Source organism: Tursiops truncatus, chromosome X (genome assembly GCF_011762595.2).
Source record: "Tursiops truncatus isolate mTurTru1 chromosome X, mTurTru1.mat.Y, whole genome shotgun sequence".
Taxonomy (NCBI): domain Eukaryota; kingdom Metazoa; phylum Chordata; class Mammalia; order Artiodactyla; family Delphinidae; genus Tursiops; species Tursiops truncatus.
In genome coordinates, this window is record NC_047055.1 from 41,679,066 (window position 1) to 41,706,837 (window position 27,772).

Below are 27,772 nucleotides of genomic sequence, written 5' to 3' on the forward strand. Positions count from 1 at the left end.
CTGCCAGTTTCCAGTTGGCTTTCTGTGAGAACTGCCTCACGTGTAGGGGTATTTTTATTGCGTTTGTGGGGAGAGGTGAGCTCCACATACTCCTACTCCACCATCTTGATACCCCTCCCTATTTGGGAGACTTTGAATTGCATCAAAGTGTCCCATATAAAAACAGATACACTAGACTAAATTAGAATTTCAGAATCCAGTGATAGTCAACTATTGCAAGTGCCTGTCAGTTTTTAGAGAGCACAGGATATGCCATGTTTTTCCAGATTTTGTGGGGAAAAAAAGGTAGAGCATCATGTACATTTTAGATTATCATTGGACCCAAACAGGCTACATGAAGTAGATAATTAAAAATCATCTGGTGATGTTATGGAAATGCAAAGTTCATTGATAGAACTTAGTCCTCAAAGCCTGCTTTTATTCTAAAGAAAACTGGCAAAGGTCACTCATTTACATCATATGGGAACATATCCACCAGCAGTAGATGGCAGTGTGATATCGTAACAAGAAAACAATGTGGCTGTTTATGTAAAAACCCATCTCACAATACTTTCAAAGACTATAGTTAGAATTATTTTGGGGGTTTGGAAAAAAATAGTTACAATGAGTGGATAACAAGAGCCAAGCTAGGACCACTTCAATTCTCCCTGTCTAATAATTTTTAAAGCCTTGAAACACACTTATTTAATTTTTAAGTGGTCTTCACGCGGATGCGATTTTCAAACTGTACCAGAGAATCATACCATCACAAATGACATAGTTTATGAGCAAAAACCCTGTAAGGAATCCCTGTCTTCTCGCCCCTTTCATTCTTTGTCCTCAAAAGAAGTTTTCACGGTGGATGTAATTTTCTGTTTCCAGGCTGTGGTAGTCCCCAGGAATGGGCTCATCACCTAGAGCTGTTAAAATTTACACTGTGCTGGGGGAAGGGAGCACACTGAGTACTCTGACAGGGAGCACTACCTACAATTGTTTCTCTTCTTTCCCATTGCTTGACACTGACAGTAAAGTCACTTCTAGTTAATTAACGAGCTTCTTAAAGGAACAAAGAAAAACATGTTTCGATTACCATTTCTATAAAGGCACAGCAATATCTCATAAGTTCTATTGGATAATGTTACCAGATTAAGTCAATTTTACTTTCTGAAAGTAAATTCACATAGGATCTCTACTTGAGTTGTACATATTTGTGTTTGAACCAAAAGCATTTGAGTATTTGTGTTTAATTTAGCAGCATCACAAATGTCTGTTATTCTCCTTTCCCATTTCTCTGTGTTAAACAAAGCCACTAGCACTGACCTCCTAAACGTCCACCCCAAAACAGAAATATAAAAGAAGTAAAAGTTGTTCCCAGTAAACCTTGCCAAACAACATTCAAGAAAAATAGCTTATCAGCCTGCCTCACCTAAACAAACACAGCACCTGATACATGCAGTGCCTAAACTGCCTAGCTCATATAAGCTGTGTTCATACAGGTGTTTACCCATAGCCTTAGCGTCCCTTCCCCAATGTATGTTACAAAGAGCTGACGGGCACCCACTGGTGTAACTAAATATATTTTTAAATCCTAAAATAACTCCTGGTAATCATCACAGGGAAAGAATAAATGATACGACCTTTAGTTCTGACAGGAGAATATCTGACCCTTCCCAAGTAAAGTTATAATTAGAACTCCAGGGTTTGCCTTTTGGTGAAAGAAGTTGACCTCAATCACCATTAGTGGATTTGCCCATTACAGAAGCTACAGTTGGGACAGACATCAGGTCTTGCTGTTGGATTCCATCCAGTGATTGTATACAGATGCTTCCTAAATGCATCTTGAGGTTTCATAATAGGCTCTATCGTAAACACGTGGCTCCGTTTTCATACCCTGCATTTACATGTGTCCCATAAATAATTTTCCAAAATTATCTAAGTAACAGCAATGTGCCCAAACAGAGTCACTCCAAAAAATCACTGCTTCTTTCAACAGGCTTAGAACTACAAACACAGTCTGTTATCCTTACTAGTATGTTCAAATTTAACCATGGTACAAAATTTGGTCTGTTGTATTTTCTTCAGGTTATTTATGTAGCCATGCCACGTTGCAGGGTGCCGGCAAAATAATCCCACTGCTTGTATAGCATTAAGTTTGCCTAAGCCAGCAAACAGGCAAGATCACATCAAATCTCTTTTGGATATACAGACAGATCTTCCGTTCTCCGTACCAATCAGCAAAAGAGGTGTTTGTAAAGCTGCAATAAGAAAAAAAACACCAAAACTATATTGTATATTCTCCTTTCCCTTTCTCTGTCCTTTCTAGGAAGATGCAAACAAAATATAAATGCAGTAATATCTAATTCAGATTCTGCTCACTTTTAACTTTTGGAATTCGGTAAAGAGCCATAAAGTCTGCACTTTTTCTCTTTAGAGAAAAAGAGCCATAAAGTCTGCAATATTTCTCTTTAGAGTGTTTAAAAATAAAAGAAGGAAACGTTTTCAACTAACGTCTAGCATTTTATACCAACTTTTATATACAGAAATACTTCACTTATTAAGGATAAGTTTATATTTATACCTTAAAATGAATTCGAGGGCCTTACCTGGCTTCAGCTTGGATTCGTTCTAATTACTGGTAGTACTGGAAATTATTTAAATGGCACTTTAAAGAGGTCCTCTATGATCTCAACTTTTCAGTAACTGCGGATGGCTTTCCAGTTAGTCTGAATAAGGAAGGCTGAATTATTCTTAATTTTCTTTGGAGACTCTTGTGGGTGATCAAAACACAAAGTCTGGAGCCAGGGTGCCTGGGAGTAAACCCTGGTTTGGCACCTATAGGTTCAGTTACCTCTTAGGCAAGTGACTTAACACATCTGTGCTTCCACTTTCTCATCTGTGAAAACTGGAATAATAATCATAGTACCTCGTTTATAGAATTGCCAGTATTAAAGGAGTTGACGTTTTAAAGTGCCTGACACATAGTAATCATTATATACATTTGTTTTTCAAATTAACAGCTAAAATTCACTTATTGAGTTTGCTTTAATTTCTCTTAGACTTGCATGAAATTACGGCAACAAAGCTTACCTGTACCCACCGCTTAGGTTTTTGAAGCGGTCCCTAAAATATGGCAATGGTTATGGATTTAGGGAGGACCTAGTCCATTGCTATGTGTTAATTTATGTGTTAAATTTCACGTGTTATAGGGAAACAGAATTAGCACACGAAAGAAGCACATTAGCACATTAAAAGGGGGCTGGGGCAGGTGAAGCCAGCCTGTGTTCTGAGGAAGATCATCGGGAGGCACCACCATCAACGGGAAGCCCAGGAATGTGGGCAATCTCAGGTCTCCAGGTCTCGTGAAGAGAACGGCCTCCTGAAACATGCAGCCGGGAGAACCCTGCCGTCACTATCCTACACTCAGGAGGCTGACCCAGCTTTTGAGCACCGTGGGCTCCTAAGGCTATGGTCATGCAGATGCGGCCATCAAGTGGCAGGCCCTGACAGATATGTGGCAGGCCCAGACCTACTGGCCATGTCAGCACCATGAGCCCTTAAACCCTGAGCTCGTGTAGTCTCTCTGGACCTATTGCCACTATGATCATGTGGTAGATCCAGCTTTTCAAGTCGCTAGAGCATGGCAGACTCCTAAACCCTGCCCATCATGTGGATTCATCCTGTCATGTGGCCCTCACTAGCTAGTGGCATGTGGAAGCCTCAGCCCTCCAAGTCACACAGGTGACCTGCTTCTGAGAGTCGTATGGATGCTATGGTCGGTCACACTTCCCCCTTGGTCACACATCAGGCTCAGCCATCTCTGTCTCGTGAAGATTGCTGGCTACCAGAATCTTCAGATCCCTGAGTCAACACGGATGTGGCCGCTACCATCACATGGCAGGCAAAGCGCCTGCCGTCATGTGAACACCGCACCTACCCTTTGGCTGTTGGTTGTGTATATTCTACGGTCATGGGACATGCTGTGGTCTCCTGAGGCTCACTTCTCTCGGTCACAGTTCACGATAGAGGGCTCCTGAACCCTGAGGTCACCTGCGTCCTTCTACTCTGTGGCCTCCGCCAGCCAAGCCCCTGGAAGTCAGGTAGGGCCCCACAGCGGCGCGTTGCGTTATGTTACGTCAGTCCCGCAGTCACGTGACGCCGTAAGGTCGTGACCGAGGGGGGCGCCCTTTCAGCGTGTGGAGAGCCTGCCGAACGGTGGGTAGCTCGGCTTAGCCTTCTGAGGAGTCAGACCAAGAGGTGAAGAAGACCTTTAGAATTAAGGTACTTGTCCTGGCTGAGGGGGAACTTTGATGAGGCTCTGGCTCCGATGCCAACCTTTCCACCGACTTTCATATTCTGCCACGGTAGGCGGTAGACGGTAGGCGGTAGTCGGGGAGGAGGGGCGCCCACCGGTACTAGAGGTTTACTCAGAATTGGCGGGACAGCGGGCGGCAGGCGTTCATGGGCTGCTCTCGGCAGCTAGGCTCGGGAAACTGGGTGGACCCCTCCCTTCCCCCTTCCTTCCCAACCCCCACATTAAAGCCCTACTCTTATCTCTCTTCCATATTCATATTCACTGCCTGCCATGTGATGGCGTCCTCTGCGCTCCTCAGAACACGTTTGTTATTAGCGACACCAGAGAACTCCTAGATGCCAGTTCGTATCGATGATTTCAAATCTGATCTGAATTTCTGTCTCTTAATTTGTTCTGTAGAGAGAGGCAAGGAGAGAGACTTTGTTTAATTTGATATTTTTTCAGTAAAAGTGTGAAAGTAGCCAGCACGTTAAGGTTCAGAATTTGTTTTCTGTCTTTGCTTTGCCGATCAGTAGCTTTGCAAAGTGTGTGGGGGGTGGGATGCCATAATCTTTTTCTGCTTGGACTCTCTAAATGGCTTAAATTAGTCCAGCCAGACACTATTGGCTTCTGATTTTCCTCCTGATTTTCTAACCCTTCCTTGTTACATTCCTTGAAAGCTCTCCCCTTTCCTTCATGTGGGAAAAAACAGTGAATTTATTTAAGAAAACCATATTAAGTAAAATTATAGATGATACATTTCATAAAAATCACGTAGATGGTACTTAATGAGTAAAATGCAGCAAGTAAAAGATGGTGTTTACATTTGTGAGGGATTTAAATATGGTTTGAGAGATGGTTAAAGGGGTGATATATATATTTTTTCTTATATAATATCCATTTCTTTCCTCTCATTTCAGCACTTTCAGGTTTGCTCTGCAAGACACTATGTCTGAGAGACAGCAGCAACAAAAATGTTTTTATCCATTGAAGAAATATGGGACATACAATAATGAAGGTACAAAGGATTTCTGTATTGTCATATTTTTAAGATAATATGCCACTTGAATCTCAAAGAATAGGATAGTGTCTTGGCTTGTTCAGGCTGCTGTAGTAGAACACCGTGGACCAGGTGGCTTACAAATTACAAGAATTTATTTTTCACGGTTCTGGAGTCTGTGAAGTCCAAAATCAAGGCACCAGTAGGTTCAGTGTCTGGTGAGAGCCTGCTTCCTGGTTCATAAAGGGCTGTCTTCACGCTGTATCCTCACATGGCAGAAAGGGCAAGGGAGCTCTCTGGGTCCTCTTTTGTAAAGGCACTAAACCCATTCATGACGGCACCTCCCTCATGACCTAATCACCTACCAAAGACTTTACCTGCAAATACTGTCACCTTGGAGACTAGGTTGGTACATAAACATTCAGTCTGTAGCAGGTAGTTTCCTTAAGCTATATGGGAATGGAACATTTTTCCACAGACCACTGTGGAAAGTACTAGTGTTCCTCAGGAAACATTTTGGGAAAGCCTGTTCAAAGTAAATCTCTTCTGCCGCATTAATACCTTGTACCTTTGTTTACTAAGAAGAATGTATGCTTACTAATAATTAAAATCTGTTCTTCTCATTAAGAAACCACTTATTGCTAACTCATTTTATCTTATGTCATTAGTCATTCTCTCTTTTGCTTAATCTTTCCACTTTTTCATTCTTTACATATAACCTCAATTTATGTTTCTGATATCATGACGGCAAGAAATAAGTGCATGAGTGCTAGTCATTAGGAAGTCTTAAAAATAAAATAAAATGCCCCACTCTTGAAGCGATGATACAACTTACCCGTAAGGATGAGTGGATGAAATAGCTCTCATTTTATACCAATTTTCCACACTTTTTCAAAACTAGTTTGTTATTATTATTTAATCATTATAGCTGCCATTTTTTGAGTTCCTGTTTTATGTCAAGCACTGTGGCAACCTTGTCATACCAGTTTTCTCATGTAATCCTCAGAAAAATCCTGAGAGGATGTTATTTTAATTCACAGATAAGATACAAGAGTCAAGATAGGCTAGATTATGCTGTGGTAATAGACAGTCCCCGTATCTCAGGGGCTTATTCCTCACTTCGACTACATGTCCATGGCAGGTGCATGCCCCTCACAGGATGGTGGACTTTGGGGGTCTGAGCCATTCTTACTGGAATGACTTGGAGACCCAAACTGACAGAACAGCCATCATCTAGAAAGTTGTCAGTCTCTGTGCCTGAGGGGAAGAGGACCCTGCAAGGTCTCAATCCAACAAGCATATGTTCTGGCCCAGAAATAGCACATGTCACTCACAACCCATTAGCCAGAACCAGTCACATACACAGCCCTGTCCAAACAAAGGAGGTCAAGAAGTACAGCTCTTCCAGGTCGCCGGAACAGGGACAAATGGAAACACATGGCAAACAGCACTACCGCACGATGGAACTGAGGCTCAGAGAGGTAAAATACTCGCCTAAAATCACGTACGCAGTAAGTGACAGAGCTTCACTGGATTATTCTATCAAATACTTGACAAGTCGATGTCTGAGATTGCTTGTGTCTGAATCACCTTGATGAGGGAGGTCTCTAGCCCTGTTCAGGCACCCGACATAGTTGGTCAGCCGGGGGACTGCGGTAGCTGTTATATAGCTCCCTTTTACGCTTTCCCCTCGGCAACGTTACTTCGGAAGGAAAGTGGGTTCTTACAAATGACTCTGACTCTTCCTATACACCGTACGTAGACCACATGCCCTTACTGCTCCCTTTAAAATGTGAATTTTTCCCTTTCATTGCTGGATTTTCCTGAAAACGAGTTGGTTGCCCGGCATTCTCCAAAGGTCACCAGTAAGGTTCCTCTTTGTTGTTGTTATTGTTGATGAGTGTCATTATGAACTCCTGGCTTTTGAACATGTTGGTGGGCTTCAAACCATCGTTATGTGGTGTTGAGCAGAGGAGTGAAATGATTTGACTTGCTCTCTGCTGCTGGGTTGAAAAGAGACAGGTAAGGGAGCCAGGATGAAAGCAGAGGGGCCAGCTGGACAGCAGTACAGTCCAGGAGGTAGCTGTTGGTATCTTGGCCAGGGTGGTGGTAATGAAGGTGGTGAGAAGTGGCCGGCTTCTGGACATACTTTGAGAGAGGGGCCGAGAGAATCTCCTGACCAGTTGGATGTGGAGTGTGGGAGAAAGAGAGCACGCCAGGCCCCCTCCGAGGTTTGGGGACTGAGCAAGTGGCATTTGTGGGTCAAATGCCCTATCTGTGTTTCCTTTCACTTCCAGTGCCACACAGGGAAAGTCCCAAGGTTGTGAGTAGCAGGATTGTCCTGACAGCGGGCCACACAGGGAAAGCAAGGGCTCCCCAGAGGAGTTCATCTGAGGCCTGGTCGTAATCACTCCATCGTGGAGTGATCAGCAGTGGGCGGATCTTTACTCATAAGCGTGCCCTGAGACAACATGGAATAGTTAATGTACAAAAGGCACAGCACACAAACCTAGAGAACCTTAAGTATTACAACCCAACGGAAGCTGGTTTGTAACAGTGTAATTACCATAATCCTCCTTCCCCACAAGCCACTAGTATGATTATCTGCTGGTTCACTGTTTCAGTGGAATGTGTTAAAAATAAAATACCCTTAGTGAATCCACCCATGGGGAAGAGAATTGACACGATCTTATTTTGCAGGTGCGGAAAAACTTCCAAATCTTTTCCCATGGTGAATTAGATATGTTGGAGGGGAGAACTTGTGGGTGGAGGGGTGAACAGCAACACAACTCCTAGGAGTGAAGACAAGGTGAGATATAACCAGGACACTTTCTAAGCGTGGCTGTAGCTTCAGTATCCAGTACAGTAGATGTCAGAGTAAAGAAAATGAACAAGAGCCAAAGAGAGGCCTTACAGAATCGTGAAAGGATCAGCACACCAGGGATACATAAAGATCCTAAATGTGTACGCACCAAACAATGGAGCCTCAAAGTGCATGAAGCAAAAGCTGATGGAGATGAAAGGAGAAAGTGCCAGATCTATAATTATAGTGGGGGCTTTCCACACCCACCTCCCCCTTAGCAAGTGACAGAATTGCTAGAGAGAAAATCAGCAAGGATATAGGAGACCTGAATAACACAGTAAACTAATGAGATCTGCATGACATAAATAGAACAGGCTGCGCAACAACAGCAGAGTACAGTTTTTTTCCCCGAGGGTCTCTGTAACATTCACCAAGTTAGACCATCTCCTCGACCATCAGACAAACCTCAATAAATTCAAAAAGAATTGAGGGACTTCCCTGGTTGCGCAGTGGTTAGGAATCCGCCTGCCAGGGAAGGGAACACAGGTTCGAGCCCTGGTCAGGAAGATCCCACATGCCGCGGAGCAGCTAAGCTTGTGCGCCTCAACTATTGATCCTGCGCTCTAGAGCCCGTGTGCCACAACTACTGAGCCCACGTGCCACAACTACTGAAGCCCACGCACCTAGAGCCCAAGCTCTGCAACAAGAGAAGCCGCCACAACGGGAAGCCCGTGCGCCACAACGAAGAGTAACACCACTCGCCGCAAGTAGAGAAAACCCGTGTGCAGCAACGAAGACCCAACGAAGCCATAAATAAAGAAATAAAATTATTAAAAAAAAAAAAACAACACTTGAAATCTCCCAGAGTGTGTTCCCTGGCCATGATGGAATCAAATTAGAAAACAGTAATGGAAAGCAAAAAGAAGAATCCCTAAACACTGGGAAATGGTGGTTGACACATCATTCCAGGTTATCATTCACACCCTTGTTATAAAAGGGCTGAAGTTAGGAAGAGTTGCCTGCTGAGCTGAAAGGCATTTCAGGCTGGCCCAATAGAGAGGTCACTCTGGCTCTTTCCAACAGAGTATTGTTCAGGGCAAGGCTGGACGGAGGAAGACAGTTCAGGAGGCCGTTACATCAGTGCCACCTGACATTAAAGCTCCAAGTGCACTGGCAAAGGAAGTCCAGCTAGCTTGCTGGTTGTTAGTGGAATCGGTTTGGTGGTTCATTGGATTTGGGAAGCACGAGAGAGGTATTGGTGTGGTTGCTGGAAAGTCCTGAGAGAAGGCAAGATTCGGGTGCCTTCCTGGTATATATGACTGGTGTCCAGTCTAGCCCATGGACGCATACACCTCGGTTCTTTATCAGTCCTGCTCCACTGTTTTAAAAGTTTCAGCGCAGTTGTCCTCTCCTCCCTCCTCCCTCTTTGTCCTCCTTGTCGTCCTCTTCCTCATCCTGCTCCTCCTCGATTCTTCCCCTGATAGTGCCATCTGTCGGATAAGGCTGTCCTCTCTGGACAGGCAGAAGAGTGTCCTTTCTGAGGCTTGTGGGACTGGTCCCTTAGGCCAGGTTGGCACTTTGCCTGCCCTACCATGCTGTTAGCCTAAGACATGGTACGTGGTAAGTGGATCACAGATGTGTCTGCAAACTTGTATTTTTGTTCCTCTTTTCAGAATACAGTGATGGTGGTAGACCACCTCAAGGAAGAAAGAAAGGTTGGAGTTCTTTCCCAGGTAATTCTGGCGAGAGGAGCCCTCATTATGAACACGATGGGTGTGAGCCTCAGCCTTCACACCTCCAGGAGGATGATGGAAACGTGAAGAGGGATGTCCAGGAGGACCCCGAAGTAAGCCAGTAAGTGGCCAGGGAGCAGAGTTTGTACACAGCAGCCCCTGGGACTATGCACCTCTCTCACTCTCCGTGGACTTGTTTTTCTTCTCTCACTGCAAAACTGAAGCATGCTAGAAGTGAAATAATGGTTGAGCAATCCTAATTGTAGTGCTGGTGTCAAAGACACGAGGGTGTACAGAAGACTTTCTTAGCACTTATGGCCACTCACCGTCCTTCTCTCCACATCCCCCCTGCAGCTCTCCCTGTACCATCCCAGGCAACAAGAGAGGAGTGAAATGGCACAGTGAAGGCCACATGCATACTACTGTGTGGAGAAACAGAAAACCTCTGGAGAGGGAAATGGGGGAGAACACACAAGATGGAACCCCAGGGAGCTGGTTCAGGGTCACAGTGAGTATCCTGTAAAATGTGTGGAATGTGCAGGAGAGAAAAGGCAGGGGGAGCTGTGTTGGTCTCATGTAGAGATGCTGGTTTCTTTCACTGGGACAGTTTGTAATCTGTCCTTTTTATTACCAGGAGTTAACAGTCTTGTTCATCTAAGGGCAGGTTCAGAGAAGCAACGTACAGGGAGCAGGCTGACCGTGAGGAGAACGGAGGAGCCTGTCTCAAAGCAAAGATGGAAACTACTGCCAAGGATATGGAGCGACTCCACATTGGAGGTCTCAGCTTGGCAAGCTGAGTGTGGGAGACAGAGGGTCGAGCCTCTGGAGACCTTGTCTGAGGGGCAAGCAGTGTGTGCGCTGGGTAGGATCTCCTGGAAATTGATAAAAGGAAGATCATCTCTGACACCTTGATTATGTGGAAGAGAGTTTGACTGGAGAGAAAGAGTACTTAGGAAATCCATATTACGCACACCCATAAGAAATCATGCCAGTGGTCCCTTCTTTACAAGCCCTTTCAAGCCCAGTAGAAGGCCGGAAAAGAACAGGAAAAGGTTCCTCCTGCAGCCTAAATTCCCTGTTGTCTGTCCTCTCTCCCATGCCTTCTTTTCATCCTTAGATTCCTTATGGGATAAAGTATGACAAGACATGGCTAATGAAGTCAATCCAGAGCCATTGCAGTGTCCCCTTCACTCCAGTGGACGTAAGAGAGGATGCCGAAGCCAGACGCGTGGGCACAGGGAAGGGGGAGAGAGAGACCTGGTTCAGCAGGGTCTGTTGGCTTCTGATACTATTGCTGTTGCATTCAATCCCTGTAGTTCCACTTTATGCAAAATGGGGCTCGGTTCTTTGTCCAGGAAGGTAGCACTGCCTCTGCATTGATGGATGTCAGCTACAAGATTCGTGACGAGGAGAGCCGAAAGGTGTGTGTCGAGGGCGTTACGTGTACCTCATCCTGAGGAAGGAGTACAGGCCAGGGGCTGGTTGTCTTCTTTGGAACTAGAGTTCCTGGTGCTTACCCCACCTCTTCTTCCTGCAGATACCTGCCTTTGTCAGCCCCTGTGCTGTTCCCTACTCTGTGCGGGATAAGTTGAAGCCAGAAGAAATGGAGCAGCTAAAGGTAATGGAGACTCACGGCGAGTAGTGTGCCAGCGCTCAGACCCACCTCTCCTTCTTCCAGACCCCGGTCCCCCTCGCCCCCGATTTCCCTGCCACCACCACAGCCTCAGAGCGGCTCTCTCCATCTCTCTCTCCGCAGCTGACCTTGAGCAAACGATTTGATGTCTCCCAGCAAGCTCTTGACTTCCAGAGGCTCCGCCTTGACCCAGGTACGGCTGACAGCAGTAATTCTAGGGCGTGCAAGGGCAGAGGGGTCTTCCTGGAGGGAGACTTAGGGATGGTAACGTGGGGAGGGACAGGTGCTGGCCCCACACCCCACTCAGCCATCCTATTCCCTCCCCTCTCCTTCCTGAAGACTTGGTGGGCTATGATATTGATATATTTCTGAATCGAAGAAGCTGCATGGCTGCCACCCTGCAGGTCATCGAAAAGTATTTCCCTGAGGTAAGGCTGTAGGCCCAGTGCTGGTATTAGGGTAGGGGGTGGAAGAGATGGGGTGGAGGGCAGATTTGTCTCCAAGGTCCTAGATAGTAACCTTCACTCTACCTCTTCTTGCCCCAAAGCTGTTGTCCTTGAACTTGAGCAGCAACAAACTGTACCAGCTGGATGGCCTGTCTGACATTATACAGATGGCCCCCACGGTCAAGATCCTGAACCTCTCCAAAAATGAGGTGAGAAGAGGGAGCCAGGTCAAAGTTGGGTTGAGAGTGGGGGGTGGGGCATGTTAGTGGCCATCAGAGTGATGACAGGAGGCAGGTGAAGGTACCTGTGTGGGAGGGAGGGTTCTGGGGGTGCCGGGATCCGGATGTCCCTCTTTCCCTGGGATTCCTTTTCCCACTTCTGCCCCATATTTCTCAGCTGACGTCTGTGTGGGAGTTGAACAAGATGCAAGGGCTGGAGCTTAACGAGGTGTGGCTGCAAGGGAGCCCATTGTGTGACACCTTCCCAGACCAGTCCACCTATGTAAGGTCAGTGTGAACACCCTGTCACCCTTCTTGGTGACCTTCACCCATGGGAGCCTAGACTATCTGTGACAGTGCCCTTTTGCCAAAGGTGGCAGCTCTGGTCTTCTGGGAGGATCACAGGCCCCACCTTCTGCTCTCTCTGTGCCTATCACCGGTGAGGAGTTTCCTTCCCCTGACCTGCTCACCTCTGCAGGCGCTCTGGGGTCTGTTTCCAGCTCTCTGCGCCCAGCTATATTCCAGCAAGGCCTCCCATGAGTGTGCCTCAGGAAGCAGGGCTTCTCCTCCTCACCAGGACCAGGAACGACCAGCCTTGATCCAGATGCTGGCGCCCTGGACTGAGAAGGGTCCTCCAGTCCAGGGCCTCTTGCTGAGAGAAGCCTTCCTTCTTCGTGCTGAGATGGGGTTTGCCTCCCCCGTTCTGAGAGGGGCCCTCTTCCCCTTCCTCCAAAGGGATCCCCCCTCCTCTCCCATGTTGACATGGGGGCTTTCCTGCGTCATGCTGAGGGCTGAGGCCATGGGTGGCTGCTGTCATGACATCCATTCTGCTGGCCCAGTGCCAGGAACTGGACCCTCCTTGGGAAAAAGCAAGGCTCCCTGAGTCAAGGGGCCAGACGTGGGCCCCCGCCAGTGATCAGAGGGCTTCCTGAGGCAGGAGTGGAAGGCAGAGGGCAGAGGTGGTAGAGGAGACAGAAGGACAGGCCTCTGAGGGGCACTTCCCATCCCTCCCTGCACACGTCACATCATCTCGCCTGGCCCTTCACAGGAGCCCTGGGCAGCCTGAGACAGGTATGATTCCTCAGATAAAGAACCAACTCAGAGAGGTGCAGGGGTCATCGGGAGAGAAGACGGTGATCATCAGAGGGGGCCACGGATCCTCAGCCCCATACTGAGCTGGGACCTAACCCTTTCCTCCTTCTGGGGAAGATCTGCCCCCATGGCTGCTCGGTTTCCCATGCCCAAGTCTGGCTGAACTCACACAGGTGACAAAGTTTCAGCCAGCATCCAGTGGGCCCCCACCCCAACATGTGCATATTTTCCATTCCTACCTGGTGTGTCTGGGCGATTCTGGGGCAGGTGAAGAGCCGCAACAAGTGTGCCGTTTCCCCTTTCTTCTCTCTTCTTCCCGGACCCCGACCACGGGAGAGCTTCTTTCCCTTCCCTTTGTTGTCTCTCTCCCCCCTATCTCTGTGCCCCTATGTCTCTCTCATCTCTCCCTTCCTACCTTCACTCCCTTTCTGTCTTCATCCCCTCCATCTCCCTCCCTGAGCCCCACCTCACTCACCTTGCTGGCCCAGCATCCTGGGCCATCCCTGGGGAGTGTCGGGGTCTTGCCAGAATGCTGGACCCCCAGTGAGGTAGCAGAGCCCCGGGCTCCCACTCCATCCGCTCTTCTCCCCACAGCCTTCAGTGGGGCCCTGGAGGAAGGGAGGGAGGAGAAGGAAGCCCTGCAGCACGGGTTTGAAATGCTGGTCCCTGTGGCACTGGAGAAGGGAGTCCGAGTAGTCTGGGTGGGAGCTACCCAGGCGAAGGAGAGGAAGGGAGGGAGGGAAGGAATATTAAAGTGAAGGTACTGAGAGAGATGAGGAGACAGTGCCTTTCAGACAGTAAGATGACAGATGCTCAGTGCTCAACAGGCAAGTGGACTGAAAACCCCTAAAATCAGGAGCAGAGGTGGGCAAAGGGTGCTGCTGGATTGGCCAGAACACACTGATCTCTGTTTATGGTATTACTGTTTTAACTCAAAGGAAGCATTGCAACCTTGAACTATCAACCACCTCTTCTCTATTTTTGGTTTTGGACAGGGCCATCAGAGAATGTTTCCCGAAGTTGTTACGCCTGGTAAGTGCCTACGTAAATCATTGTCTCTTACGAATGTCGGTGGCCTCTGCACCTGCCCTCAAGCCCTTTGGGTCTTGCCTAGATCACATATTAGCATCAGAACCTTAACCATTTGGGGGGACATGGACTCCTGAAAATGACATGGATATACTTGCTGGAAAAATACCCATAAATACACACACGCACACACACAAGTTGAATATAACACTAGAGACTTCCAGGACCTCATGATGAAGACATCCACTGTAAGCTTTCCCATGGAATTTCCAGGGCCCTTTCACACCTGACCTCTGACCCTCACCCTCCTGGGCCCATCCTTTTCCCGGATCATCCAGGGCCACTCCCCTGGTCTCCACTCCTGACTTCCTCTTCCCTTCTCCAGGATGGCCAGGAGTTACCGTCACCAGTGACCGTTGACGTTGACACTCCCTACATAGTAAAGCCCTGCAAGGTGAGGAAGAGGATCAAACAACATTTGGGGTGTTGCAGGGAGGCTTTATCTACTGCATAGTCTCAAGTGCCATTTGATTCCAGGGAAGCTACTTTGGATCTGATGAGCTGAAGAGCCTAGTCCTGCAATTCCTGCAGCAGTAAGTACCTCAGGGAAGCTGAGCAACGGGGGGAGGGCTAGGACAGGTGAGGCCACCTGAGCACAGGTCTGCTCAGGGGAGTTTTCAAGTCTCATTTGAGGTCCAGACCACAGAGATAGACTGTCTTCATTGCTCCTCCTTAGGTACTACTTGATCCATGACTATGGAGACAGACAGGTTCTCGCGGGTGCTTATCACGAGGAGGCCTGCTTCTCCCTGACGATTCCCTTCCACCCCGAGGACCCAGCCCCGTGAGTATGACAGTACAGCCTCTGCTCCCGGACCGTGTGGCCCCCCAGCAGACACAGGCCAGCTCCTGCAAACACCCACCACCCACTGTTGCTCTTTGTCTCCTAGAAGCAGCTTGTGCGAGTATTTCAAGGACAGCAGGAATATGAAGAAGCTCAAGGACCCCTGTGAGTGTGTGATGGGAAGACTGGGTGGGAAAGGGCGGTGAAGGGGTCAATCATAGGGCCCAGGGCGTGGCAGCCCCTGACCTTCGCTCGCTTCCCCTCCCCTCACAGACCTGCGGGTCCAGCTGCTGAAGCCCACAAAACGTGTCATTGTGCACACTCTCTGTGTGTTGCCCAAGACTCAGCATGCCTTCAGCTCCTTCGTGGTGGACACGTGGTTCCAGACGGTGAGCGCCTGCTTCCCCCCTCGGGCAGGCCCAGGAAGCTGCAGGTGGGTGGGAGGTGGAGGTGGTGACTGGGCGCCTGGGCTCTTCCCTTTCAGGAAACGATGCTCTGCTTCTCCATTAGTGGGGTGTTCAAGGCAGGTGAGTGTGTGTAGACTCCCAGCGCAGATGCCCCACTGCTGCCTCCCCCTGGCCAGGCTCACTCCCAGAACCACCTAGCTTCCCTGACCCCTTCCCTTCCCTTCCCCTTCTCTTCTCTTCCCTTCCCCTCCCCCTCCCGTCCCTTCCCTTCCCTTCCCTGCATTCCACCCCTCCCCTCCCCTCCTCTCCCCTCCCCTTCCCCACTGTGTTCTCCTGCCTTCAGGCTTCCCACAGACAATCCAGGTCTGAGCTGTGTCCATGCCTGTCTGCCCTGCACACCCTGGGCGTTGGGGACACAGGCTGTGGCGTTTGGTGGCTCTCAACCCAGATACTTACTCTGAGAACTTGCGCCGTTACTTAAGGTGTCAGTTTCCTCATTTGCAAAATGGGATAGTAGTATCCACCTCTTGGGCGGTTGTGAAAAATGCATCCCGTGAACTTGTGTAGTGGTCGTCAGGGGCCCTGTCACTGGGCGCAGACTGCTCCTATAGTTGCCCTCCCCATTCCCGACACCCTGGCCCCCGTGAACAACTGCCCTCTCAGCATGAGTGTCCAGTCACACCCTGACTGGGGACCGCCGTGTGAGCGTGTACAGCAAGTGCAGCTGTAAGGGGTACTGTTGTTTGTTTGCTGTTGAAGTGGAAGGAAGTTCTCAGCGCTGTGTGCGTTCCTTCGCCCGGACCTTCATCGCTACCCCTGCCCGCTACGCCAGGTGAGAGCCCTGTTGTGGGTGGGAATGCCCATCCACGCCTGGGCTCAGGGGCGTGGAAATGTGGTGGCAAAGACCTTAGGTTTACTCGGCATTGTGGAAAGCCAGCAGGGAGATCCCAGGAGCAGTGTAGCCTAGTGGTTAGGAAGAGCGTGGGCTCTGGAATCGGCCTAGGGGCTCTCTCCTTGAAACAACACTCACTCGCTGTGTGATCTTGGTCAAGTCACATGACCTCTGTGTGACTCAGTGTCTTCTTCCGAGATTGGGCATCAGAGCGTCCAGCCCTTGGGCTGTGGTAAAGGGTAAATGTGAAATTGCTCGTGAGTTGGGGATGAACCTATAAATCAAGTGAAGGTGGTAGACAGTCTCTCCAAAGGTGGGCTCTGTGGGGAGGGACAGAGGTACCAGTCAAGGAACCTGGGAGACAGACACAGGAGGGATGCGGAAGGAATCTGGTTGCTGAGTGCCAGTGGGAGCAGAGTCAGTATTGGGGGTGTGGGTGTCCATCCATCAGTTGTCTGAGGGCCCATTTTTCCTTCAGTCTGTGCATCGTGAATGACGAGCTGTTTGTGAGGGATGCCGACCCCAGTGAGACCCAGAGTGTGTTCTCCATCCCACTGTCTACACCCACCTCCAGCTCCATGCACCCCTCTCCCAGCAGCAGCAGGACATCATGCAGGCATCCTCCACCCCATCTGAGATGAACCTCTAGTGGTCTCAGAAGTGAGTGCTGGGGTTGCATGGGGATAGGAGGGAGCTGGGAGGAGTAGAGGAGTGATTAATGGGAACTTGAAGGTAATTTGTTTTCCTTGTTTATTTCAGTCATTTTTAATCTGAACATTTCATCTGTGGTACATATAAAGCTACCTAGTTATTTTGAGCAGCCTTGTATTATTTTTATTAATTTCATGGATGCTGCTTCTGTATTAACAGACAGTTGGGTGTTCAGGAGTGTGCATGAGGTTCATTCCACTGTATATGTCACAGTACATGTGGAGGGGAAAAAATCATTACCCCAAAACATACCTCCCAGAGGTAACCGTTGAACGTTTTCATCTTCATCATATCTTCCTGTGAGTTTGCTTATGTAGGTGTTTACATATTTATTATGCCCGTTTATATATTTCTATATTTATCTACAGAAAATGAGATCTCATCATGAGAGAGAGAGAGAGAGAAGGAAATAGAGAGACTGAGACAATGAGAAGGAGAGGCTTGTGGCTGAATGGGGAAGAGGGGTCCAAGGAGGGATTATTTAATCTTCAGTGCCTTGAAACTTGAGCAAGTTAACAGCTAATGTGAAGGAGCCATCTCAGCTCATTTGTAACTCTTAAATTTGCCCAAATATTAATTTTCCTTCTTATCTTATTTCTACTACAGAGCTAATGAGACACCTCAAATGGAAAAGTATAAATTTTAAGCCCAATATATATTTAGTTATTAGTGAATGAAAGAAGGGACAATTGTATTTCAATGAAATGGTAGTACTTTTTAGGTTTTTGTCTCACAGGGAGGCAGCACATGGTTGAAACTGTGGTGTGACGTGGCTGGATGACGCATGATCTGAGGACCCCTGCACTGTTGAATGGGAGACAGGTCTAGAATTTTCCTATAAACGTATTAACATGCGTAGCAGTCCAGGAGCAGCAGTTAGGCAAACACTACGGCTTGCTGCCCTGGTGCCATCTCTCACTGAGCTCACCAGGTGAATCAAAGGCAAGCCTGTCTTCCCAGCGTGGAGAACTGGGTTAGGGTCTGCTCAGAGGCATGATGTTGGGCAGCTCTTAGGAGCTTCTGAGTCTCCCAAGAAGCTAGAGATCCTTCTGTCTTTAAAACTTTGAACTCAAGGCATACCAGAGAGAGATTTGCTTCCTTCATAATGATATTTATATTCTCATTAGGAGAAACAATGAGAAACACCTTTCCATAATGCCTGCCTTAGCCCCAGGTTTTCTCATTCATCCGTCAGGACAGCTCTGTGTTAAAGATGAGTCCCATTTCACAGATGACAAACTCCTCCTCATATAGCTTCTATCACCTATCCAGGTAAGTGGGAGTTTGAGGATGAGGTTCCATCCCTCACCCTCTCTAGAGGACAGTGGAGCAGCCTACCTTTTAGACAGTGGGCTTCTAGGCCTGGAGAAATGGTCCTTTTGTTCTCCCCTGATATAACAGGCCCAAGGGGTACTCCCTCAAAACCCCTATTGAAGAATATGATAGTGCACATACATGTGCACATGCATTCATTAACTTGGAAAAGCATTCATTGTGCTCAGTTTCATGGGGGAGGTAAAGTAGAACCAAATGGAATTGACAGCATATCTCCGTGTGTGTGTGTGTTTGTGTGTGTGTATCGACGGGCTGTGTATAGGAAATGTATAAAGTCATTAGTGATAAGAGTACAATATGTCAGGTAAAAACGTGGAGATGACATACCTCTGAGAGGCAGGCACTTCCTTCTTTACCTCAGAGTCCCCCTTCCTTAGTGTGCAGGACAACTTTTTTTTTAACATCTTTATTGGAGTATAATTGCTTTACAACATTGTGTTAGTTTCTGCTGTATAACAAAGTGAATCCAGTATATGTGTGTGTTTGTGTGTGTGTGTGTGTGTGTGTGTGTGTGTGTGTATCCCTATATCGCCTCCCTCTTGCGTCTCCCTCCCACCCTCCCTAACCCACCCCTCTAGGTGGTCACCAAGCACCGAGCTGATCTCCCTGTGCTATGCGGCTGCTTCCCACTAGCTATCTATTTTACATTTGGTAGTGTATGTATGTCCATGCCACTCTCTCACTTCGTCCCAGCTTACCCTTCCCTCTCCCTTTGTCCTCAAGTCCATTCTTTATGTTTGCGTCTTTATTCCTGTCCTGCCCCTAGGTTCTTCAGACCCTCTTTTTTTTTTTAGATTCCATATATATGTGTGAGTATACAGTATTTGTTGTTCTCTTTCTGACTTACTACACTCTGTATGACAGACTCTAGGTCCATCCACCTCAAAAGAAGAGAAACGGTTGCAGTTACTGTGCTGTGGCGTAGAGTTGAATATCCCTACCCACCAACCATCATGATGTAAAATTCTACAGCCCTAGGTTGAATATAATAGGTCGAATAAGAGGCTTATCCTGTGAGGATTACCATAGCATGGAAATAGGAAATTACATCCACAATTAAAATTTCTTCTGGGCAAAGGATGGAGAGAAGTGAGAAGATAAGGATTCTGTACAGGGTGCTTATTCATAAGCTGTGTCTTTTGTCATGATATGACTCTCCAGTACAATTCGGAAACCCCATCCACGTGAAAACCATTGAAAATAAAATTGTGGTTCATAGATTTTCACAGTCCTAGTCGAGAATGAACTTTTTCCTGGGCTGCTTCTTTTTATCCACTCAAACATTTTTCCATTCAAATCATAGTTCTAGAGTGTGACGTCAGGAAGTTGGCAGAATAGGAGTCTCCAAGTAAACATTTTGCCTAATCAGCCATGGGCGAGAGTGTTTTTGTGGGAGCCCCAGTATCAAGTGAGGAAGCCCCAACACCCTGATCCTTTAAAAAAAAATTCCAAGAACAGACACGTTGAAGAGAGTAGGAAGAACAGCTTCACCCTACCAATATCAAACTTCCCGCAAGGCTACACATATCAATGCTTAGATAGATGCACTAGGCCTGCAATTCCTCCCATGGGAGATAGTGAGAATGTGGTGAGCACCTGAATACCCAGTGGTGCTAGACACTGCCCAGGAATCCCACTTCTTTCTTGCCCAAACCCAGAACCCAGAGGTGATGAGCATGGCTGAATAGTCTTGGGATAGCAAGGAGAAGGGGAAAGGGCAAAGGCTCACAGCAAACAGGGCACCAAGCTCAACAAAGGGCTGCAGTTTCTACTAACTGCCTCACAGACTGTACCTTACAAACCTCATAGGCCCCATCACCTACAGAAGCCTCAGTTTGCCCACGAGCACATCCAGCACTCTATATGCCGGTCCCCCTCAGAACCGGCATTCCGTGGACACCCCTGCAGAAGGTGCACTCATGCCTCAACAGATCATGCACATGTGCATAAAGAGAACTGGCACCACTCTGCTGGATGGTGAGAACAGACATACCTTAAACACTTCAGGGTACTGAAATGGGGAAAATAAACAGGAGGCTGTCAGCATGTGTCCTGGCTTTGTGCAATTGAGAAAAGGCGTGTATCATCCAAACACTTCCTTCACAAGATGGAGCAAGAGGGGCAGAGCTGGTGAATCCACAGAAAAGGCCTCAGGGAACCCCCAGTATCCCTAGCTTGGCTGAGTGTTGCAGGTGTTTCTCTCCTGATAAAGGTCAGTAAAGGCTGATGGAGGAGATTGCTTCCTTAAATGTGAAGACACCAACTCGAGATTTTCAGGGGCAGGAAAAATATAGGAAGCCCAACACCCCACAAATGATACAAGATAATTTCCCAGTAACTGACCCCATAGAAATGGAGGTCCATGAATTGCCTGACAAGGAATTCAACATGATTGTTTTAAAGATGCCCAGCCAGCTACAATACAACTCAATGAAATCAGAAAAGCAATACCTGAACAAAATAAGAAAGTCAACAAGGATAGAGAACTCATGAAAAGGAGCCAAAAGGAAATTATGGAGCTGAAGAATACAATGGATGAATTTAGAAATATAACAGAGAGCTATAACAACAGACTTCATCAAGCAGAAGAAAAAAATGTATGAACTCAAAAAGAAGTAATTTGAAGTTATCTAATCAGAGGAGAAAAAAAAAGAATGAAAAATATTGGGGAAAATCTATGGGATTTTTAAAACACCATTAAGTGGACTCATATATGGATGATGGGGACCCTGGAGGAGGAGGAAGGGAGAGAGAGAGAGAGGCGGGGGGGATTTTATTTATAGAAATAATGGCTGAAAACCACCCAACTTGTGGGAGCAACATGGACCCCCAAGTTCACGAAACTCAAAAGTCCTCGAACAGTTTCATCTCATAGGAGGTTATATGAAGACACATTATAATAAAAATATCAAAGACAAGGAAAGAATTGTTTTTCTTTTCTTAACTGTCTTTATATTTTACTTATTTATTTTGAATACTTACAACAATCTAGAATTTTTGTCATTTCTATTAAAAGTTAATTTTTATTGGAGTATAGTTGCTTTACAATATTGTGTTAATTTCTGCTCAACAGCAAAGTGAATCAGCCATATATATATATATATATATATATATATATATATATACACACACACACATACATATATCCCCTCTCTTGTGGATGTCTTTCCTATTTGGGTCACCACAGAGCATTGAGTAGAGTTCCCTGAGCTATACAGTAGGTTCTCATTCGTTATCTGTTTTATATATAGTAGTGTATATATGTCAATCCCAATCTCCCATTTCAACCCACCCCCCCTTCCCACCCTGGTATCCATATGACTGTCCTCTACATCCGTGTCTCTATTTCTGCTTTGCAAATAAGTTCATCTGTATCATTTTTCTACATTCCACATATAAGGTATATATTATGATATTTGTTTTTCTCTTTCTGAATTACTTCACTCTGTATGACAGTCTCTAGGTCCATCCACATCTGTGCAAATGGCACAATTTCATTCCTTTTTATGTCTGAGTAATATTCTGTTGTATATATGTACCACACCTTCTTTATCCATTCTTCTGTTGATGGACATTTAGGTTGCTTCCATGTCCTGGCTCTTGTAAATAGTGCTACAATGAACATTGGGGTGCATGTACTTTTTGAATTATGGTTTTCTCAGGGTATATGCCCAGGTGTGGTGTTGCTGGGTCATATGGTAGTTCTGTTTTTAATTTTTTAAGGAACCTCCATACTTTTCTCCATAGTGGCTGTATCAATTTTCATTCCCACCAACAGTGTAAGAGGGTTCCCTTTTCAAGGAGAGAATTGTAAAGTCTGTAAGAGAAATGCCACTTGTCATATACCAGGGAACAGCATAAGGCTATCAGATTTCTGAAAAGAAACCTTGCAGTCCAGGAAAGAGTGGGATTACACATTCAAAGTGCTGAAAGAAAACAACCGACAACCAAGAATACTCTATTCAGAAAAGCCGTCCTTCAGAAATGAAAGATAGATGATGACATTCCCAGACAAGCAAACGCTGAGGGAGTTATTCACCACTTGACCTGCCTTACAAAAATGCTAAAGAGAGTTCTTTGAGTGAAAACAAAAAATTAACAACATGAAAACCTACGAAAGCATATAACTCATACGTAAAAGTAAGCATATAGTCAAATTCAGAACACTCCAACATTGTAATGGTGGTGGATAAAACACTTTTAACTTTAGTATAAAAACGGAAAGACAAAAGTATTAAAAATAAATACAGTTGCACTAATTCATTAGTGCTCACAATATAAAAGATACAAACTGGGACAACAATAACATAAAATGAGGTGGGAAGAGGTAAAAGTGTAGCGATTTTGCATATGATCAAAGTTAAGCTGTTATCATCTTAAAGCAGACTGGCATAACTAAAGATGTTTTATGTAAGCATGGTGCTAACCACCATGGTTAATTAGTTTTCTTTTTTTTTTTGGTAAGTCTTTGAAATGCAGTGCATTATCTCAATATGTTAGCAATATGAACATATTATTAAATAATTTTGTATCCTTTCTCTTCTTTTAATTGGAATATAGTTGATTTACAATACTATATTAGTTTTAGGTGTACAGCAGAGTGATCCAGCATTTTTTCAGATTATACTCCACTACAAGTTATTATCAGATAATGCCTATAATTCCCTGTGCTATACAGTATATCATTGTTGCTTTCCCATTTTATACATAGTAGTTGTATCTCTTAATCCCATGCCCCTAATTTGATTTGTCCCTCCTACCTTCCCTCTCCCTTTTGGTAACCAAAAATTTGTTTTCTATATCTGCGAGTCTGTTTCCATTGTGCATATGCATTCACTTGTATTAGTTTTTAGATTCCACATACAAGTGGTATCGTACAGTATTTGTCTTTCTATATCTGACATTTCACTAAGCATAATATTGTCTAGGTCCATCCATATTGCAGCAAATAGCAGAATTTCATTCTTTTTATGGCTGAGTAATATTCCATTGTGTGTGTATATATGCCATATTTTTCTATCAATTTGTCTGTTGATGGGCACTTGGGTTGCTTCCATATCTTTGTTATTGTAAATAGTGTTGCTATGAACCTTTCAAATCAATGCTTTTGTTATTTTTCTGTAAATGTATCCAGGAGTGGAATTGCTGGATCATATGGTAGTTTTATTTTTAGTTTTTAAGGGAGCTCCATATTGTTTTCCATAGTGGCTGCACCAATTTACATTCCCACCAACAGCATACAAAGATTCCCTTTTCTCCACATCCTCTCCAGTATTTGTTATTTGTAGACTTTTTGATGATTGCCATTCTGACAGGTGCGAGATGATATGTCATTGTTGTTGTGATTTGCATTTCTCTAAATATGAGCGATGCTGAGCATCTTTTCATGTGCCTGTTAACCACGTGTACATCTTCTTTGGAAAAATGTCTATTCAGGTCTTCTGCCCATTTATCATTGGGTTGTTTGTTGTTTTGACATTGAGTTCTATGAACTGTTTATATATTTTGGATATTAACCCCTTGTTGGTCACATCATTTGCAAATATTTTTTCCCAATCCTTGGGTTTTCTTTTCATTTTTGTTGATGGTTTCCTTTCCTGTGCAAATGCTTTTAAGTTTAATTAGTTCTCGTTAGATTATTTTTGTTTTTATTCCTTTTGCTTTAGGAGATTTATCCAAAGGAATATTGGTATGATTTTTATCAAAGAGTGTTCTGCTTATGTTCTCTTCTAGGAGTTTTATGTTTTGAGGTCTTTCATTTAGGTGTTTAAACCATTTTATTTTTGTGTATGGTGTGAGGGAATGTTCTTATCTTTGTTTTACATGTAGATGACCAGTTTTCCCAACACCACTGATTGAAGAAACTGCCTTTTCTCCATTGTATATTCTTGCCTCCTTTTCTGTAGATTAATTGACCATACGTGCATGGGTTTATTTCTGGACTGTCTATTCTATTCCATTGATCGATGTGTCTGTTTTTGCGCCAGGCCCATGCTGTTTTAATTAGCTTTGTTTCATAGTCTGAAGTCTGGGAGGGTTATACCTCCAGCTTCATTCCTTTTTTTTCTCAAGATTGCTTTGGCAATTTGGGGTCTTTTGTGGTTCCATATGAATTTTTGGATTCTTGGTTCTAGTTCTGTGAAAAATGGCATGGGTATATGATAGTGATTGCATTAAATCTGTAGATTACTTTGGGAAGTATGGACATTTTAACAATATTAATGCTTCCAATCCAACAGCATGGGATATCTTTCCATTTCTTTGTTCATCTTCAGTTTCCTGCATCAGTGTTTCATAGTTTTCAGATAGGGCTTTCACGTCCCTGGTTAGGTTTACTCCTAGGTGTTTTATTCTTTTCAATGTGATTTTAAACTGAGTTTAGACTTGAGGATATGGGGAGGGGGAAGGGTAAACTGTGACACCACATAGCACAGGGAGATCAGCTCGGTGCCTGGTGACCACCTAGAAGGGTGGGATAGGGAGGGTGGGATAGGGAGGATAGGGAGACGCAAGAGGGAAGAGATATGGGAACATATGTATATGTATAACGGATTCACTTTGTTAGAAAGCAGAAAGTAACACACCATTGTAAAGCAATTATACTCCAATAAAAATGAAAAAGAAAAACTTTCATTTTGTGATATTTCATTATTAGTGTATAGAAATGCAACAGATTTCTGTATGTTAATCTTGGATCCTGAAAGTTTGCTTAATTCATTCATTAGTTCTAATAGTTTTTGAGTGGAGGCTTTAGAACTTTCTATACAAAGTATCATGTCATCCGCAAAGAGTAACGGTTTTACCTTGTCCCTTCCAGTGTGGGTAACTTTTATTTCTTTTTTCATCTGATTGCTGTGGTTAGGACTTCCAGTACTATGTTAAATATAAGTGGTGAGAGTGGGCATCCTTACCTTGTTCCTGAATTTAGTGGAAAGTCTTTCAGCTTTTCGCCATTCACTATGATGTTGGCTGTGGGTTTGTCGTAAATGCCCTTATCATGTTGGGACATGTTCCCTCTATACACACTTTGTTGAGAGTTGTTGTCATGAATGGATGTTCAATTGTGTCAAAAGAGTTTCCTGCCTCTATTGAGATAATCATGTGATTTTTATCTTTCATTTTGTTGATGTGGTGTCTCACACTGATTGATTGGCAAATGTTGAATCATCCTTGTGACCCTGGAATAAATCCTACGTGATTTATGGTGTATGGTCCTTTTGATATACTGTTGGATTTGTTTTGCTAATATTTTGTCCAGGACCTTTTCATTTGTATTAATCGAAGATATTGCCCTCTCATTTCCTTTTTCTGTAGTGTCTTTGTCTGGCTTTGGTGTCAGGGTATTGGTGGCCTTGTTGCATTCTTATTTTATGATGTCTTTGAAATGCCATGTGTTATCATTTCAACAAAGCAACAACATATACAATTCATTTAACACGTTTATCTTTCTAAGTCAGAAATGCAGTAGCAAAATGGAGGTAACAACAAGTTATTAACTATTTTTATTAATTATTAATTAAGTTTTACATTATTTTCTCTGTTTTTGAAATGCAGTTTATCACTTTCAACATGTAAGCAATAAGAAAAAATAATTGTAAAAAAATTTTTACTGAGTCTTTAAAATGTGTGTGTTATCATTTCAACAAGGAAACAATGTAAACAACATTCATTACTTTTACATTCTTCTTTCTTACTAAGTCTTTAAACTACAATCTGTTTTCACATCAACAATGAAAATGCAATCTGTTTTCATTTCAACAAGGAAACACTATACAGAAAATACTAATTATTTTTTCCATTCTTTTCTGTTATTGTTGACATTTTCTATGTTACCATTTCAACATATAAACAGTAGGAACAACCTATTAATTAACTTTATTTTCTCTCAATTAGTCTTTGGAATGCAATGTTTTATCACGTTGATATGTAAACATATAAACATGTAATTATTATAACATTTTTCTTACTAAGTCTTTGAAATACAATGCTATCATTCTAACATGTAAGTATATAAAGAATTTAATTTACATTCTTTTATCTTTACTGTCTTTGATATGGAGTATGTTATCATTTCATCATGTAAACAATACACGTAAATTATCAATTAGTTATTCTACATCCTTTGTTTCTTACTAACTCTTGGATACACAGAGTGCATACAACACCTAGGGTACATCACATTTGAGATTAGCCAAATTTCTAGAGTTCAGAAGCCACATATGGTTAGTGGGCACCATACTGAGCAGTGCAACTCTAGTGGAGGGGCAGAGGGAGCAAATACATATGCAACAATGTGTACCATGAAGGAAATATACATGGTACCTTAAGCAAAAGCAGCAGCAGAATAAATCTGCTTAAATTGGGAAGTAAGAGAAAACCTATCTGAGGAGGTAACATTTAAGCCATGACCTGAGGCCTGAGCAGCTCCCCAACAGCATAAAAAGACCAATATCATTTGAGCAGACTATGTGAGGGGAAAAAGTGAGAAAAATACTGTGTTATGGGGGAATAAATAATTTCCCAAGTCTTCCACGAAAGAGTAGAGAAACTGATAAATCATAGGAATGTCTACACTCTGAGTGAGATCAGGGACTTTATCTTTCTTAGCACCTGGAAAAGTACCTAAATCATAACAGATACTTGGTGAATGTGTGTGGAATAAGGAATAACTGAGCCAGGGGTCTGAGACCTGGGAAATTAGGCAGCAATATGCTGATGAAGATACCAGTAGGTAGTGGGCATAGTTTGTTTCCTTTTAGTTGCATACGGTTTCTCATAAGCCACCTGAGGAAATCAGAAATACAAGAAGTTTGCAGGTCCCTAGAGGGTAAAATTATTCAACAACTACCACCTCTAGGAAGAGTTTCAATTGATCTGACTTGTGTCAAGTGCCCATAAATGGATAAGTGAACCAATCAGTGTGGATAAGGAAATGATGTACCATGACTGGGTCAGCTTACGTCACATACCCAACACTGTGGATAGTAACCAGAAAATGTAGAGGGCAGTGGGCAAGAGATCCAGCGGACATTTCAAATTCCTCTATTTCCTTTTTAAAGTTCCTCTTTTATAGAGATCAGTTTACATATCCAGTGTTCCTAACCCCAGTTTCCTAGAACAGTAGAACTTTATATATGTGTCTCTACAAACTTGGGTTTCAGGCAAAAAAAAAAAAAAAGTGAACACTTTCATGGCCACACATCAGTGTTGAAACACCTCCCTGTGCTGTGGAAATCACTCTGAACAACTTACCCATTTCATGTCGTTCCTCTGTGCCCCGTGCAGCATCGCTTCCAACTGAGCCTGAACTTCAGCAAGTTTCTGTCGGTCCAAACGGTCATGAAAAATCCATTCCTCGT

General features: G+C 44.6%; 1 protein-coding gene across 1 annotated transcript; it reads left to right on the forward strand.

Moving 5' to 3' along the window:
* The first annotated feature begins 6,730 nt into the window (after positions 1-6,730).
* LOC109552108 (nuclear RNA export factor 2-like) lies at positions 6,731-17,031 on the forward strand. The gene is given in 21 exon segments (XM_073798881.1): positions 6,731-6,781; positions 9,157-9,325; positions 9,699-9,927; positions 10,161-10,314; positions 10,924-11,007; positions 11,123-11,233; positions 11,344-11,424; positions 11,563-11,632; positions 11,779-11,867; positions 11,987-12,094; positions 12,282-12,391; positions 14,191-14,227; positions 14,610-14,678; positions 14,762-14,817; positions 14,961-15,068; positions 15,175-15,233; positions 15,342-15,457; positions 15,553-15,595; positions 16,235-16,307; positions 16,846-16,943; positions 16,946-17,031. Coding segments are annotated over 21 exon segments (2,001 nt in total).
* The last annotated feature ends 10,741 nt before the right edge of the window (positions 17,032-27,772 follow it).